Source organism: Trichechus manatus, unplaced genomic scaffold (genome assembly GCF_000243295.1).
Source record: "Trichechus manatus latirostris isolate Lorelei unplaced genomic scaffold, TriManLat1.0 scaffold00112, whole genome shotgun sequence".
NCBI lineage: Eukaryota > Metazoa > Chordata > Mammalia > Sirenia > Trichechidae > Trichechus > Trichechus manatus.
In genome coordinates this window covers 9,143,297-9,161,115 of record NW_004444048.1, presented here as the reverse complement: position 1 = coordinate 9,161,115, position 17,819 = coordinate 9,143,297, and the positions used below count along the sequence as shown (strand labels likewise).

Sequence of the window (17,819 nt, the reverse complement as noted above, 5' to 3'; positions counted from 1 at the left end):
CATGTTCGTCATCTACTCATATGGTTTAGTCAGTCTTGATCTTTCCCATCTCTGTGTGTTGCAATAGTGATCTTTTCATATGTTTATTGGCCATTCCTATATCTTCCTTTGTGAAGTGTCTGTTCAAATATTGCCTGTCTTTAAAAATTCAGTTGTTTCTCTCTTTTTTACTGAGTTGTAAAGAGTTTTTTTTTTATTTTTATTTTTTAATATTCTGGATACAAGCCCTTTGTCCGATATATGTATGGAAAACATTTTAACATATAGATTTTTGAACACAAAATACAATCTACTGATAGAAGGAAAAATAAGATTATGATAACTTTAATATAGTTTGCTATTGTATCAATAATGTAAGAATGGCATGGGGGTGTCATCTGACTCCTTGTGTAACTTCATGAGGGGAGAGAATCATTAGCATCAGCCCAAGGCTGATTCCTGTGAGGTGGAGATCAGATATACCTCCTCTCTCCAACCTTTTTACCAATTCTGACACCAGCAGTCCCTCCCATGGCACTTTCTACTTCTCTGCTGGGTTTGATAATTCATTGCAATAGCCACACAGAACTCACAGACAATACTCACAATTATGGGATTTATTAGGGAAGTAACAGGTTACAATTCAGGATCAATATCAACAGGCTAAAACTCAGAATCAGAATCAGGAGGTGTGTAGGCAAAGTCTCCCTTCTTCAGTGAAGGACAGCTCTCTCAGCTCCTCTTGACCATGCAGGGCTCCTGTCAGCCCCCTAAGGACAGGCCTCCTCTCTCTGTCCTTGGCCCCATTTGGGCAAGTGTTACAAAGCTCTTTAGATCCACTGATAAGTGCCCAGAGGCACCCCACTGCACCATGAAGCCTCCTTCCTGAAGGCTCTCAGATCTCTCTCCATGGGTCAGCACGCCCACTGTAGCTGCCTTGCTCCATGGGCCGGGAAGCTTACTGTGCTGTCTTGCACCAGTCTCCCGGTACTGCTGCCACCATTTCTCTGCTGCTGCTTCTCACCATCTCTCACCATATCTGGTGTTACAGCTCTGTCTGTCTGTCTCCTGAGTCTAGGAGGTTCTCGGCGCAGGGACCTTGGGTCCAAAGGATGTGTTCTACTCCCAGCTCTTTCTTGATGGTAGTGAGGTCCCCCTCTGCTCTGGTATTAGCTCTCTTTTTAAGCCTAGTGGGGTGGCAAAACTGACCAATCCCCTAGTTAGGGTTCCATGCACCTTATTCGTGTGGTCCCACCTCACCAGGGTTCCATGCACCTTATTTGCATTATTAGCAGGCTGTCCAGTCCCCTTTGTGGGCCACAAACACCTTATTTGCATAGTCCCACCCAATCATTTTGTGGGAGTCAGAAGACCATGCATGGCTAGAAGAGCCATACAAAGTAATTCACTGCAACACAAATAAGTAAACAGATAAAGTGCAATTAGTTTTTATAGGTTTTATGTACTTACATAGAAACCTTGAAAACATACACAGAATTACAGATTCTCTTTTGAATTTGGGATTGGTGCAGCTGCTAACTGAAAGGTTGGAGGTTTGAGTCCATCCAGAGGCTCCCCAGAAAAAATGTCTGGTGATCTACTTCCAAAAATTCAACCACTGACAACCCTATAGAGCACAGCTCTACTCTGACACACATAGGGTCTTCACGAGTTAGAATTGACTCGACAGCAAGTGGTTTTGTTTTTTTTTAACCTGAAGCTTTTGCCCGATTCTTCCTATTGATATCTTCCAGGCCAAATCACACTTACATATATGCTCTTTTGTCTTCAAGTGCTGGAGTCTCAATTAACCACTACGCCACCAGGGTTTCCCAATTTAAATTAGCTTAGGCAAAAAAGCCAAATTCATGATAACAATAGTGGCTAGCTTATAAGACCCACTGACAGTAATATGGCTGGGCCTCAGAAATAGTGGGAAGCAGGAAAGCAAGAGACTGACTTAGCACTGCTGACCTAATGGCACATGGTGACTCACTAATATAGTGAAACCTAGAAGAGCTGGAACTCAAAGGGACTGCCTTATTTTTCCAGGTCTTGAAAGTTTTCTACCGCTGACAAGGTGCAGTCATCACTTTTCTATTGCTCTCTATGTTTAGCTGAAAATATTTGAGTTTTTCTTCTCTGACAGGTTTCCACCTTACACAGGTTCCAGCTTTCACAGGTTTTACTGTAATAAAATATGGTCCAATGAATGTCCTGGGCTCTGAATACTTATATCAGCAATCCCTTCTCCTTTAGTGTGTGTATGTGTGGGTGGTGGTGGTGAAGACTGGGGTTGATAAGAGATTTCTTAGCATGGGAAGAGAGATATGATCTCCCCTTTCCCCAACACGGTTTTTATATTTTGGAAGATTCATTTGAAGTCATTGTCATTATTTTACCGGGACACATGAATGACATGTTACATAGCTAATGCTTGATTATCTTTCCACTTCGTTTCATTGCAGCTTAACGCAGAATATACTTACACAGTGTCATTCTGAAGTGGTAATTAGGAAAGTACCCAGGTATTTTCAAATTAGTGCTTAATCTTGTAATTTGTGACTGTTCCTTTGAAAGCTTTAGGGAAAATCTTAGGGATTTTGTCTACTGTTATGAGATTTGTGTATTTTAATTAATGCATCATTTGTTTGGGCTTCTTTTTTATTTTTCATTTTAAGAACATTAACACAGAGCTTAAAATCTCATAGATCAGTGACTGTTCAAACTAACCAAAAGCTACATGTCTCTTGGCTAGTACAAATAATAAATTAGGTTTTGATTGTACTTTGATTAGTCTAGAATCTAACAAACATTGTGCAAGAAGCCACCATCAGTTAGGAGAAATGCCAACATACCCCACCACCCCTTCCCCTTCCTTACTAGTAAAATTGTTTTTTTCATTTCAGTATTCTCTATATGAGGAAAAAGCAATAATTGTATCATTGTAAATTAGCATACGTTAAATATGTGTGTTTGCATTGTAGCATCAACATCCTGTTCCTACCTCCATAACCAGCCTTTCATTGCTTCAATAAACATAAATTGAGGGGCTAAGTGGTACCAGGGTTCTGCTAGATACTGGAAATATAACGAATAAGGAAGTATGACTCTTGCTTTAGTAGAGTGTACAATACAACTAACAAAATAGACAGAAAAAATCATTACAAGTGTTTTGAAGAAAAAGTGCCAGCTGCAATAAGAGGTAAAGGTCAATTACCCAGGCTGTGGTTCATTCTGATTTCTTGATTCTTCTTACATTTCAAATTGGAGAGAGAGGGAGAGAAGAGGAGGAAATGAAGATACAAACTACAGTAAATGATAGTATGCATGCATACACATCTGCCAGGAAGATTATTAGGTCAAATAATGAGGCTATCTTAGACCACCTCCCTGGAACATTTCTGCCAATGGTGTTCATGATCCTCCCTACCCTCATCCTTACGCTCAAATCCATAAATAAGAGAGTAGGAAGTGGTGTGGAAGGAACGGCCATATGGAGATGGAATGGATTCAGTGTTTCACCTTTCAAAGGAATAAGAACTGGTTGGTGAATTCCTCTGAAGAATGGAAAAATCTGAGGAAAGGGCAGCATAAGCAAGCCTTGCCCTTGTGAAGAGCAGAGTTCAGGGTCTAATTCCTGTTGTCTTATCAGCCTCCGAGCGTACCTGCAGAGACAGCTGGTAATTGTCAAATGATTACAGAGCTGGGGAACTGGAGTGCCTTGGCTACTTTACACCGACCTGGAAAATATCCGGATAAATTACGGAATGGTGGGGTTGGTGGGGGAGTTGGCGGTTGTACTCCTTTTAGAAGTCTCAACACTTTGTGGATATTGAGTGTTCCCCCCGCGCCACCCCACCCCCCAACGCTGAGTTGCTACCAACCCTTCGAAGAAAAGGATGGTTTGTGAATGGGCAGGGGAAGGATGGCCAGGGGAAAAGGATTCAAGGACTAGGATCTTAAAATAAGACACACCCCTAGAGTCGCTATGAATCGGAATCAGTTCCAGGGCAGTGGGGTTTTTTTTTTTTTTTTTTTTTTGGTTTCTACATGTGACATAGTTTAAAGATACTGATGGTCCGGAACGTTGTGGGAAATGGTATCAGAGCCGCTGTTATCCTTCCCTAAACCTGTATTTATTTTATTTTTTAATTAATATGGGTAGCATCCCCTTTAGAAGATAAAATCCCGCTCAGCTGGCGTCCCTCTAATCGGTTGGCCGCGGCTAAGAGGGCGTATGTGGGGTCGCCCCCTGCGCCGCAGCCCCGCCTGGTGAGGACGAATCTCTCCAGAGCCAGGCGCTCCCTCTGCACCCGCCGGGCGCGCGCGCGCACGACCGGAGTGCGCGCCCCCGCCCCTCGCGAGCGCGCCGTTCCTCCAACCCCCACCCCGCGCCAGTCCCTGGCTCCCCCGCCCGCCCCGCGCTCCCTAAGCGCGAAGCTCAGCTGACCGGCGGGCGCCAGACTCTGAGGCTCTTAGCTCACGAGCGCAGCTGCGGCGGCGCGAGCCTCTCACGCCGCGCTCTCGCACCGACACTCCCCCTGCGCGCCCTTCCCCCACCCCAGAACTGGGTCCGGGACCGATCGAGCGCGAGCCTGTGGCCGCTTCCACGGCGCCAAGCCAGGAGCGAGGCTGCGGTGGCAAGCGGCGGCCGCGCAGCCATGGGCGCGCCGGTGTCGCCTTAGGGCGGGCACACAGGGACCCCAGTCGGAGCGGCGGCAGCCTCGGCAGCGAGCCTTCCCGAGCGGCGGCGGCGGCCGCAAGAACAGCGCGGCCGGGATGAGCGGCAGCGGCGCGGCGTCCGGGCCGGGCTCGGGCTCCTCCCCGGCCGCCTGCCGCTTCGCGCACTACTTCGTGCTGTGCGGGATCGACGCGGACAGCGGGCTGGAGCCCGACGAGCTGGCGGGTAAGGCCGGGCTGCGGTGCCGCGGAGGCGGGGAAGCCGGCGGCGCGGGGGTCCCCTCAGGGATACAGAGGACGCTGCGGAGACGCGCGGGAGGCGGGGGTCGGGTTCTAGACAAAGTCAGCTCCTGTCTGCGCCCCCCCACCGTCTGCTCTCTAGCGGGACGGGCGCTCGAGCGGCGATTTAATGACATTGTTATTTATTCCGCGTGCAGGGTGCGCTGCTGAGCCCGCGGGCGCCTCGCCGCCGAGGGCGCCGGCCGGGGGCTTTGGCTTCTCCAGCATGTGGTTATTAATAACGGGCGGGGGGGGGGCAGGGGCGAGGGCGGCACGCAGGCCCCTTCGCTTGCAGCTGCACGCGGAGGCTGCAAGTGACTCACAGGGCGCGTTAACTCCCCGGCCTTGCAGGGATCCCGTTTATCCCACCCCCAACCCTTTCCGCCCCGGCCGCGAAGTTTCAGCCCCGGCACGTGACGTGGCGCTCAGGCCTCTTTGGGGGAAGGGGTATCGGAGACCCTGGTGGGTGATGGCCCTGCGGGCGAGCGCGGGGCGGGAGGCTGGTTGGACTTCATCCTTAATTGTTCCCGGTCTGCACCGCCTCCCGCCTCGGGTTCTGCGATGACGGTAGAGTCACCTTTTGGAATCCTGTCGATTTGGCAGTGTCACGAGAGCTGGCAGGGACTTTGGACGCTTCAGAACCGGCATGACGCTTTGTTGACGCTGCCTACACTGTTCCCGAGTTTAATGAGTTGGGGTGCACCTTGTGGTACTGCCTGGGTTTCCCTGGAGGGACACTATTCCCTCCTCTTGACTCGTTTGATGGCGCAGTGCAGGGCTGAGCTGGGAACCGCTGCTGAGAGAAGGGGCCGTTAAAGGATTGGGGGTGGGAGGGTAGTGCGCAGTGTCGAGAAGAGGCCAGAGGAAAACGACCGATTTCATTTTTCACCTCTTTCTTCTTGGCTGCTTGGAATCTGAATCTCAGTTTCTTTCTTTTTTTCCCCAGTGAGTGAGACAAGTGACATGTAGCGCCTGAACTTTATCTGGGTTAGTGTTAAACACTTAGATCATAGCCTTTCAGAACACTTTTCTTTGGACATAGCGTTCCTTATTGATTGCGCCAATGTGGATTTTTCTCCTTTCTTTTGAGGGGACTGGGACAAATGTTTTAAAAAATAAACAATATAGTAAACAGAACTCTTCAGCCTTAAGGTACAGTACCCATCACCCCACATCTTAACTGAGTATCTTTTTATTAAGTCAGCTTCACAGCAAAGCATTTTCAACAATAAAAAACTGTTAAGTCTAGTTTTAGTTGAAATTTTTTGGAAAAAGGGAATAACAGAGGATCAGGTTTTCTGTATATGTAATTATGTAATCATATTGTTCCTTTAACTAAGATTTCACTTTTTCAGTCATGTGCACGTTAAGAATGGCTTTGTTAACATGGCCAAGGAATACTGGAAAAAATGCCTGCAGAGGGATTTGGAGAGATTCCTCTTTTGGGACTGGTGAAGAGATTACCGGTAGCTCATTTTTCTAGGATCCCTTCTTCCCTAAGCATCCTGTACACTGGCACACCAGGGTCACTTGCAGGCCTTCTGTCAAGTGGTAACCGGTGAAAGGAAAAAGCTTGTGTTTTTTTCTTCTCCATCTGAAGTCTGTATGCCTGGTAAAGCTAAAACAACATCACAGATGTGTCTTGGGATGCTTTAGACACAATGCAAATGGTTTTAACAAAATTAAATCGTAAAAAAATTAATTTTAACATTTTTTTTAGAAATGATTCTCTTTTTGCTATTTTATGTTTGAGTGTGGATGATTTATTGGGATTTCTGCTCCTCAAGGTGTCTTGACGCAACCGTCAGTATTATATTGGTAATATTTCAGTATTGTTCATTCTTTCAACAAATAGTTTTATGGCCTTCTATGTGTAGACTGTGTTCTAGGCATTGGGGACAACTGTGAGCAAAACAGTCAAAAATCCCTGCCATCATATAGTTTATGCTCTAGTGGGGTAAGACACTATATAAACAAATAATGAATATACATTGTTTTCCAGATGTTAATAAGTGCTATGGGGAAAAATAAAGCAGAGAAATGGGATGGTGGGGTTACAGTTTTAAATAGGATGGTCAGGGAAGGCCTCACGGAGAACATGACATCTTGAACAGAGACCTGAAGGAAGTTAGGAAGCAAGCCATATGAATTGTCTGGGGAACAGTATTCCAGGCAGAGGAAACAGCAAATGCAAAGACCCTGAGGTGGCAGAGTGCCTAGTTTGTTTAGGTAGCAGCAGTGATGCTAGTGTGGCTGGCACTGAGGGAGGGTAAGAGTAGTAGATAAGGTCAAAGAGAAGGGGTAGGGGAGATTGTGTAGGGCCTCAGACAATTGGTAGGATGTTACTGTGAGTGAGAGAGAACACCATTGGAAGGTTTTGAGCAGAGTAATGACAAGATCTGGTGTACCTCTTAAAGGGATCACTGTGGCTGCTATGTTGAGTGATTACATTAGGGGCAAGAATGGAGGCAGGAGACCAGTTAGGAGACTGTTTCAGTGTTTGAAGTAGAGATGTGAGATGTTGGTTTAGACCAAGGCACTAGCAGTGGAAGTGGTGAGAATATATTCTGGATATATTTTAAAGGTAGAGACAACAGGACTTGGTGATGAATCGAATATGGTATTTTATATTCAAAGAAAGGGATCAAAGATGACTCCCAAGATTTTCAGCCTGAACAAGTATAAAAAATTCATTACTGATGGAGAAGCAGACCTGAGAAGATTAGTTCAGTTTTGGACATGTTAGTTTGAAGTACCCATTAGGCATTCAAATGGAGATGTAAAGTAGGTAAGATATCTCTCAGGGGAGAGGTGGAGGCTGTAGATACAAATTTAAAGCCATGAAATTGGGTGAAGTCACCTAGGGAGTGAGTGTAGATAGAAAAGAGTAAAGGCTCAAGGATTGAGTCACAGGAGCATTCCAGTATTCAGAGGTGGGAGAATGAGGAGAAAACAACTGAGGAGATTAAGGAAGGTGGCCAGTGAGATGGGAGGAAAATAGCAGTATCAGTTTCCCAACTAACAGTGTTCTTGACTATTTCCATGGAGCTAGATTTGAGGATAAGGAAACAAGGCCAGTGTGTTAGCCAAATTAGTCAGAAGTTTCTGTTTTACTATATTATTAATTCAAAGTTAATAATAGTTAAGTTTCTATTTTGCTTGTCTGGAACTGATCTATTTTTGTCACACACTGTTTCTTAGCAAGTTGTCACCCTGCCTGTAGAACGTCTTAATTGACTTCTATTAAACAAATTCTAGCAGTTGCTTTGTAGACTTGTTCTTAAGATATGCATGTTCCTGGAAACACTTCACCGGTGATGGGACAAATTAAAGGACAAACACCATATGGTGAAGTAATATAATTAAATAGACTAACACCTTATAATAAAAGTTTTCAAGGCTTCAGATTATTTTTTAGACATTCCTCCTAGTAAAACCCAGTTTTGACAACAGTGGAAAATACGTCTTCCATCTCAAGTAAATAGGTCTCTTAATAGTTGGAAGTAATTTAAACATGTATAAATAAAAAATGTGTATTTTAATATTGGAGACCTAGAAGTTTTATGAGGATGTGCACCCAAGAAGTCAGGGACTTTGCCTCTCTTTCACAATACCTAATACATAGTACACAGTGTTTAACAAGTGAGTGAATATAAAGTTTACATATAAGTCTATAAATTGTGTGACCAGAATATTCTTAAAGCATTCCTATGAGCCTGGATTCAGTCCTGCTCATAGCTGTTGAGTTTAATGGGTGAGATTCCTTCCTTAGCATCTCTAGCTATTTTTAGTTTTGATTGTCTTGAATGTGATTTCTGAAGAACTTGGAGGCAGTGGAGACCATGGTCTAATTCAAATATAAAATTTAATTGAGACTGATGAAGTATCATGCCATCATAGTCCTGGAAGAAACCTTAGACAACATTTACAGTGAAGAAACAGGCTGAGAGATTAACGGACGTCTTAAGATCACAATTGACCAGCAACAGAATCCGGACTAGAGCCTAGTTGTTCTGGTACCCTATGCCCATAGTTATTTAAGCTCAGAAAAGGCAAGTTTGACTGAGTTCAGCAAGCATTTCAAGCTAGCCCTTATGCTAGACTTGAGTATTATTGTTAAGACTGTGCTGAAGTATGTCTTAAAAACAATAGGCATGGGTACAGGCTCTGGTGGGGTAGTAGCTGCCCTGATCTGACCACCATTGATAGTGCCTCAGTTGTTAGCCATAATAGATTATGGCTGGGAGTTTGGAAGATCTGGCCTGGTTAACAGGGGGGACTGGGGAAGGAGTAATACAAGGATCAGCCACCATTCTAATGAAGCCAAAGAAGATTCAAGGTCTAGTTGCTGTGGTATAGTGATAACTTGATTTTAAAACTCCACTGGGAAAAACCCTCTTTATAATGAAATTGGTCCAATAGGGAATGCAGCTGAACTCCCTGTGATAACCCCAGGGCTCAGACATCTGCTCCATTTAGTTAATGCAGGACATGCCGGCTTAGAGAAAGGAAAGGGAAGTTGTAAAATTTTTTTTAACCCAGCGTACCCAAAATATGATTTCAACATATAATCAATATAAAATTATAAAAGAGGTATTTTATATTCTTTTTTTCTTACTACATGTTTGAAATCCATTGTGTGTTTTACTTTGCAATACATCTCAGTTTGGACTAGCCCAATTTCAAGTGCTCAATAACGATACGTGAGTAGTGGCTACCCTGCTGGTTAGTGTAGCCCTACATCTTTGCAGGATTGGCTTCTCAGCACAAGTGTTAACCTCCTCAGAGAGGCCTTCCCAGAAATTTTATGTAAAACAATGTCCGTCCTCACCCTGTCTTCTCCACTTTTGCCAGTCACCCTGCTTTATTTTCCTTATAGCACTTGTTAGCTGCCATCAAGTTGGCCCCTGACTCATGACCCCAGGCACAACTGAACGAAAGTGCCTGATCCTGCACCATCCCCAGGAGATCAGATCTTTGTACCTTGTGATCTGTAGGGTATTCATTGGCTGGTTTTTGGAAGTAGATCACCAGGCCTTTCTTCATAGTTCATCTTAGTCTGGAAGCGCCGTTTAGCATCATAGCAACACACAACCTCACTGATGAATGGGTGGTGGCTGCACATAAGGTGCATTGTCCGGGAATCAACCCACGTCTCTCACATAGAAGGGAGAATTCGACCACTGAATCACCAGTGCCTCCACATAGCGCTGATTAGTACCTGACAGTGTATTGTAAATGCGTTTGCTTACTTTTTTAAAATATAATTTTATTTTGTTGTTATTCTCACCCTCCTTTTTTGAGTTGTTCCTCCTCCATTAACGTAATTTTACTGCCTCCTAATGTTCCTGTCTCCCCCACGTGTCTTGTCAGTTTATTGTACTGTGGGGGCTAGTTTGTGTTGCTGTGATGCTGGAAGCTGTACCACTGGTATTCAAATACCAGCAGGGTCACCCATGGCAGACAGGTTTCAGCTGAGCTTCCAGACTAACACAGTCTAAGAAGAAGGACCCGGCAGTCTACTTCTGAAAAGAATTATCCAGCGAAAATCTTATGAATAGCAGCGGAACACTGTCTGATACGGTGCCAGAAGATGAGCCCCTCAGGTTGGAAGGCACTCGATATGACTAGGGAGGAGCTGCCTTCTCAAAGTAGAGTCAACCTTAATGACGTGGATGGAGTCAAGCCTTCGAGACCTTCATTTGCTGATGTGGCATGACTCAAAATGAGAAGAAACAGCAAACATCCATTAATAATCGGAACCTGGAATACAAAATATGAATCTAGGAAAATTGGAAATCGTCAGAAATGAAATGGAAAGCATAAAGATCGATCTCCTAGGCATTAGTGAGCTGAAATAGACTGGTATTGGTTATTTTTGAATCGGCAATCATACGATCTACTGTGCCGGGGATGACAACTTGAAGAGGAATGGCATTGCTTTCATCATCAAAAAGAACATTTCAAAATCTATGCTGAAGTACAGTGCTGTCAGTGATAGGATAATATCCATCCGCCTACAAGGAAGACCAGTTAATACAACTATTATGCAATTCATGCACCAACTACTAAAGCCAAAGATGAATAAATTGAAGATTTTTACCAACTTCTGCAGTCTGAAATTGATTGAACATGCATCAGGATGCACTGATAATTACTGGTGATTGGAATGCAAAAGTTGGAGACAAAGAAGAAAGATCGGTAGTTGGAAAATATGGCCTTGGTGATAGAAATGATGCCAGAGATCTCATGTTAGAATTTTGCAAGATCAACGACTTCTTCACTGCAAGTACCTTTTTTTCAACAACGTAAACAGCAGCTATACACATGGACCTCGCCAGATGGCATACACAGGAATCAAATCGACTACATCTGTGGAAAGGGATGATAGAAAAGCTCAATATCATCAGTCAGAACAGGGCCAGGGGCCGACCGCAGATCAGACTGTCAATTGCTCATATGCAAGTTCAAGGTGAAACTGAAGAAAATTAGAAAAAGTCCACGAGAGCCAAAGTACGACCTTGAGTATATCCCACCTGAGTTTAGAGACCATCTCAAGAATAGATTTGATGTGTTGAACACTAATGACTGAAGACCAGACAGATTGTGGAATGACATCAGGGACATCATACATGAAGAAAGCAAAAGGGCATTAAAAAGACAGGCAAGAAAGAAAAGACCTAAATGGATGTCAGAAGAGACTCTGAAACTTGCTCTTGAATGTCGAGTAACTAAAGCAAAAGGAAAATATGATGAAGTAAAAGAACTGAACAGAAGATTTCAGATGGCAGCTTGAGAAGACAAAGTATTATGATGACATGTGCAAAGATCTGGAGATAGAAAACCAGAAGGGAAGAACATGCTCGGCATTTCTCAAGCTGAAGGAACTGAAGAAAAAATTCAAGCCTTGAGTTGGAATACTGAAGGATTCTGCAGGGAAAATATTAAATGATGCAAGAAGCATCAAAAGAAGATGGAAGGAATACACAGAGTCACTATACCAAAAAGAGTTGTTTGACGGTCAGCCATTTCAGGAGGTAACATATGATCAGAAATCGATAGTACTGAAGGAAGAAGTCCAGGCTCGGCTGAGGGCATTGGTGAAAAACATGGCTCTGGGAACTGACAGAATACCAGCTGAGATGTTTCTACAAACGAATGCAGCACTGGAAGTGCTCACTCATCTGTGCCAGGAAATTTGGAAGACAGCTACCTGGCCAGCAGACTGGAAGAGATCTATATGCCTATTCACAAGAAAGGTGATCCAACTGAATGCAGAAATTATCGAACAATATCATTAATATTGCATGCAAGCAAAATTTGCTGAAGATCATTCAGAGTGGCTGCAGCAGTATATCAAAAGGGAACTGCCAGAAATTCAAGCCAGATTTAGTAGAGGATGTGGAACCAGGGATATCACTGCTGATGTCAGATGGTTCCTGGCTGAAAGCAGAGAATACCAGGAAGATGTTTATCTGTGTTTTATTGACTATGCTAAGGCATTTGACTGTGTGAATCATAACAACTTATCCATAAAATTGTGGAGAATGGGAATTCCGGAACACTTAATGGTGTTCATGACGAATCTACATGGATCAAGAGGCAGTTGTTTCAACAGTCAGGAAACGTGTGCACCAGAGTTGGATCCTTTCACCATACCTGATCAATCTGTATGCAGAACAAATCTGAGAAGCTGGACTGTATGAAGAACGGGGCATCAAGATTGGAGGAAGACTCAGTAACAACCTGTGTTATGCAGATGGCACAGCCTTGCTTGCTGAAAGTGAAGAGGACTTGAAGCACTTACTGAGGAAGATCAAAGACCACAGCCTTCAGTATGGATTGCACCTCAACGTAATGAAAACAAAAATCCTCACAACTGGACCAATAAGCAACCTCATGATAAATGGAGAAAAGATTGAGGTTGTCATGGATTTCATTTTACTTGGATCCACAATCAACCCCCATGGAAGCAGCAGTCAGGAAATCAAAAGACGCATTGCATCGGACAAATCTGCTGCAAAATACTTTTTTAAAGTGTTGAAAAGCAAAGATGTCACCTTGAAGACTAAGGTGCACTGACTCAAGCCATGGTGTTTTCAGTCGCCTCATATGCATGCGAAAGCTGGGCAATGAACAAGGAAGACTGAAGAAGAATGGATGCCTTTGAATTGTGGTGCTGGTGAAGACTATTGAATATGCCATGGACCGCCAAAAGAACAAATAACTCTCTTGGAAGAAGTATGACCAGAATGCTCCTTGGAAGCAAGGATAGCAAGACTATGTCTTACCTACTTTGGACATGTTATCAGGAGGGACCAGTCCCTGGAGAAGGGCATCATGCTTGGTAAAGTAGAGGGTGAGCGAAAAGGAGGAAGACCATCAACGAGATGGATTGACACAGTGGCTGCAGCAATGGGCTAAAGCATAGCAATGATCGTGAGGATGGCGCAGTACCTGGCAGTGTTTCATTCTGTTGTGCATAGGGTCGCTATCAGTCGGAACTTACTCGACCGCACGTAGCAACAACAAGGTTCCTATCTAATATTTTGAGTTACTGTTGCTAGTTTGATCCCTTATAAATAGTTGTTTTAAAGAGCACAGTGCTCAAGGCAGACATTTTTTTTACTAGTTAAGCTAAACTGTTGTTTGGTTTTAAGAAGACTTTAGGGGATATTTTTGGTTTAAGGTTTAAAGATTATCTCAGGGCAGTACGTTCAGGGGTTCTATGCAACCTTCATGACTCCAGGAAGCCTAGAGTCCATGAGAATTACAAAGCCTGTTCTGTGTTTTCCCCATTTTGATCAGGGTTCTTTTATGGAATCTTTTATCAAAATGTTTGGTAAGGGTCACCAGGCACCATCCAGTTTTTCTGGCCTCATGGCAAAAGAGGCAGTTGTTATTTGTTTACTTTTTAATGTTAGCGTTCTCTGTTAAATTGTCAGCTCCTAGAGGGTAGGGTAGGAGGAGCCCTGGTGGTGCAGTGATTAAGAGCTTGCCTGCTAACTAAAAGGTTGGCAGTTCACATCTACCAGTTGCCCCTTGGAAGCCCTATGGGGCAGTTCTACTCTGGCCTGTAGGGTCGCTGTGAGTCAGAATTGACTCAAAGGCAATGGTTTTTTTTTTTTTTTTTTTTAAAGAATAGGGGCTTTGTCTCTTGTTTACTGTTACTGACAATGAAAAAGTTAGTATATTTGATCTGAATGTGGGTTTTTTGAACCCTAAGATGGAAGCGAGAGTTTCTTTAAAAATGAGAAGCTTGAGACTGATGAAAAAAGCACGAGAGTGGGTGAGTGATTAATTTTTTAAAAAGATATATATCAGCTTTGTAGAAAGCTAAAAATTTTTCTGTCTGTAATATTTATTAGCCTATTCCTTCCCTCTTGCAACAGGCTATGATAAATAAAATTAATAATCCTTTTTTTTCTTCCAGTTTTGTTCAAGCAAGCACGCGGGTACCAGCAAGACTTTGATTTTTTTTTTTTTTTAAAGGAAAAAACATGTTTTATTTATTTATAAACTAGTGCCAAGTGATGAGCACGTAAATAGTAGGTAGAGTTTATGAAATTTCAGAAAGCGGTTGTACTGAAGAGTGCCTGTACCTTCAGTTGTGGTTTTAGAGGAATACCTTAGGAAATTGCGTTCACAGTTTCCTTTCTCATGGGCACCCACACTAGTTTTGAGCATGGTTAGCCAGAATAGCTCTTTGTTTCTATAAACTTTAATCCTTTATATATATTTTTCCATTTATACTTTATGTTTGTTTTGCCTTGTGTGATGTCCAGTTCCTTCTAAGGCTTGACTTTTTAAGATGGCACCAGAGATACTGAAAATTTTCCGTATGAGACTGCCCTTTCCACATTACTTTTTAAATCAAATGCAAAGATGGCTGGGGGAATTCTAGGAACAGAAGTGGAAGTGTTCTATATGCTGCTAGACAGCACATCATGACGGTAGAAGAGCATGGTTTCTCAAGTATCCCTTTATCTTTTCCAAGGATTCATGACTTTTACTAACTTTATTCTGAATTAAATATTATAACTTTTTATTAACGTGGACTTCTTGAGTTATCTGTTTATTCTTCTGTAAACTTCAATACATGACTGGTACAGAAAGCTAATTTCGAAATAATGCTTTCATTAAACGACTTTGAAAGATAAATGTTAGCACTATTAAGTCAGACATAACCCCAGGAAATCACCTTTATACTGTGAAGCTATGAAAACATTTATTGGGTCATGAACTGTGGTTGGTGATTTATGAACATTATTTTTCATCCTCATAATAACTCGAAGGTATTACTGTCCTCATTTTGCAGATGAGGAGACTGAGGTTCAGTGAGTTGTTGCCCAGAGTCATAGAGACAATAAAGGCCAGAGCCAGATTCCATTCCAGGCTGTCAGTTTCAAAGTGACCCTCTTTCACTGTGTCCTGCTATTCCTCCAAGTCCTATAGACCAGCTGTCCTCAAGTGCTGGGTCACAAGTAATTCTTTATTAACAATAGTTAAAATACTAGGGTTGTAAATGATATATATTTTTAAATAAATGGAATGGATTCAAGGCCTTTCCTCTAATGACATCATTCTCACTCAGTTCCATTCGTATGTGGTTTTATTAGATGGGAGAGAAAGAGGTGGCATTATATGCACCTTACCAGGAAGTGTGGATAGCTCCAGTACATAATGGGAAATCTGTCTTGTTGATGCTAGGGCTAAGCTACTGTTACTGATGAGCTGTGAATAGTTTCCACATACTCATAAAGTCTTTTAGGAATTCCTCTGCAAAAGTAATCTTATTTGTTTCTTTTTCCTGTAGACGTTTTAAAAATTTTGTTCCTAATCTGAGGATACCCGGGGGGAGTGTGTTTCTTAAGGCTTATGCTGAACTAGATTGTTTCTAGATACTTTCCTCAGTTATAAGATGTGGCAGTGTTTTGGAAAGGGCTTTTAAACTCTAGGGTGCAGTAGCAATATGAGGTGGAATTATAATTTTAGGTTGTAAAATCTTCCAAGTTTACCCCTGCTGTGAAGATTACAGTGCTGAGGCCTTAGATATAGTTCGTGGAAGTCTAGGTTTTAAACTATGAAACCCAGTTTTAAAATACTTTCAAGTAGTCTATTTTCTACATCCCAGAGGCCTTGTGATGGAAATCCACCTGTTTCACATTCCTTTGTGTAGTTTTCTCATGCCTACACCAGGGGGAATCACGATTTCTGGTTTGAAGACAGTGTTTTTAATCAGGAGCTGTCTTGCCCTTCCCTTTCTGTCCTTTTTTCCTAGTAAACACACTCACTGTCATCTGTTTAACACAGGAGATTATTCTGTAGTTTGAGGAGACTAGTGTACAAGTAATATATAAATTAAGTAAATTTGAGATAGTTTTAATTCTTCCATACAGGTTGGCACCAGTTTGCTCATAGATCAATCTTTCATACTCCCCTCCCCATCCCTCCTTCAGAGAGCACCCTTATTTCCACCTTAGCCCTCATGAAGCTGTCTCCCATTGCTCTTTTAGTTGTCTCTCATTGAAACATCTAGAAGAAGAAATATTCCGTTGGCAGAAAATTCCAGTGTCATTAAAATATCATAATGAGAAAAATGGCGCTCTAGGCAGAAGCACCACACCGTCCCTCCACAGCAAAGATCTGAAAAACTAAGCCGAACAGAGAAAACAACAATCCTGAAACCCTAAAACATCAAATGAAGAGATAAAGAACTCAGTCAAGCACTAAATGGAGTGAGAAAACTGACAGAGAACAGAGAGCGAGGAGAGATTCATGCAGAGGTCCCCTATCAGCTAACGCAGCACAGATGCGCCATCTTGGACTCCTATCGGAGACCAGCAAACGGGGTACGAGAAAGCAACTTCACGGAGCTTCCAGTGGGAGACAAAACAACCGGTAACTTGTGATACACGCTTTCCCACCCCTCACCCTTCTTCACCCCCACTCAGCCTCCTTTGCTTCCTGCAGTCAATGGTCTCTTGTTTGGGAAGTGCCGGCTGCTTGGATTCCACCCACCTGAATGGGCCAGCTCTCTGAGTGCCATTTGTTGGCTGCTGGGTTGCTTTTGTCTGCTTCTTTTGGTTTCTTCCTTACCTATCACCACCTCCCCCACCTTTCGCTCAAGTACCTGGCTCCGTGCATCATCTTTGCTTCTTCCTGAGGAGCTGTGGAGCTCCGGTAATTTGTGACATACACTTTCCCACCCCCTACCCTTCTTCACCCATACTCGGCCTCCTCTGCTTCCTGCGGGCACAGTCTCTTGTTTGGGAAGCGCTGGCTGCTTGGATTCCACCAGCCCGCAATTTGTTGGCTGCTGGTGTTGCTTTTTTTCCGCTTCTTTTGATTTCTTCCTTACCTCTCACCACCTCCCCTCCTTTCACTGAAATACCTGTCTCCGTGCGCCATCTTTGCTTTTTCCTGAGGGGCTGTGGAGCTCCTTTCGAGTGTGGAACTGCTTCCCGGTCTGGGTTGCTGCGCTGGTGGGATCCCGGGGCTTTTGTTCATTTGTTTTGAATTGTTTGTTTTCTTTTCCCTTTCTTGAGTTGGGACCGAGGCTTGGAACCTACCCCCTTAGCTTGCATAGATGTGCAGAGGGATCCCTGAGGGCATTTCTTTTTTCGTTAGTTTTTTTTTCCTGTTGTTTTGGGGGCTTTTCTTGTTCTTTTTTTTTTAAATTTGTTTTGTTTTCTTTTCCCTCTTTTTCCCTTTTTGTCTTTCTTCATTACTTAGTTTCTCGTCTCTCTATATCGTCCTTCTCTTTCTGTTCCTTGTATACCTGGCGTTGTATACCTCTGCGCTTTCTACCCAGGCTGTACTGCAACACCTGAGAACAACTTCCCCAGACCTCATAGCCGCACCAGGGGGGTCCCTGG

General features: G+C 43.4%; 1 protein-coding gene across 3 annotated transcripts in view; it reads left to right on the top strand.

Annotated features, from left to right (window-relative positions):
• The first annotated feature begins 4,541 nt into the window (after positions 1 to 4,541).
• DENND5B (DENN domain containing 5B) overlaps positions 4,542 to 17,819 on the top strand; it is a 221,741-nt gene continuing 208,463 nt past the window's right edge. For all 3 annotated transcript variants that reach the window (XR_002825205.1, XM_004383616.2, XM_004383615.3), the window contains exon 1: positions 4,542 to 4,888. Coding sequence is in view for 2 of the 3 variants with exons in the window: in XM_004383616.2 (XP_004383673.1) it covers positions 4,762 to 4,888 (127 nt within the window). In the remaining variant the exon portion in view is untranslated. The remainder of the gene's footprint in view (positions 4,889 to 17,819) is intronic.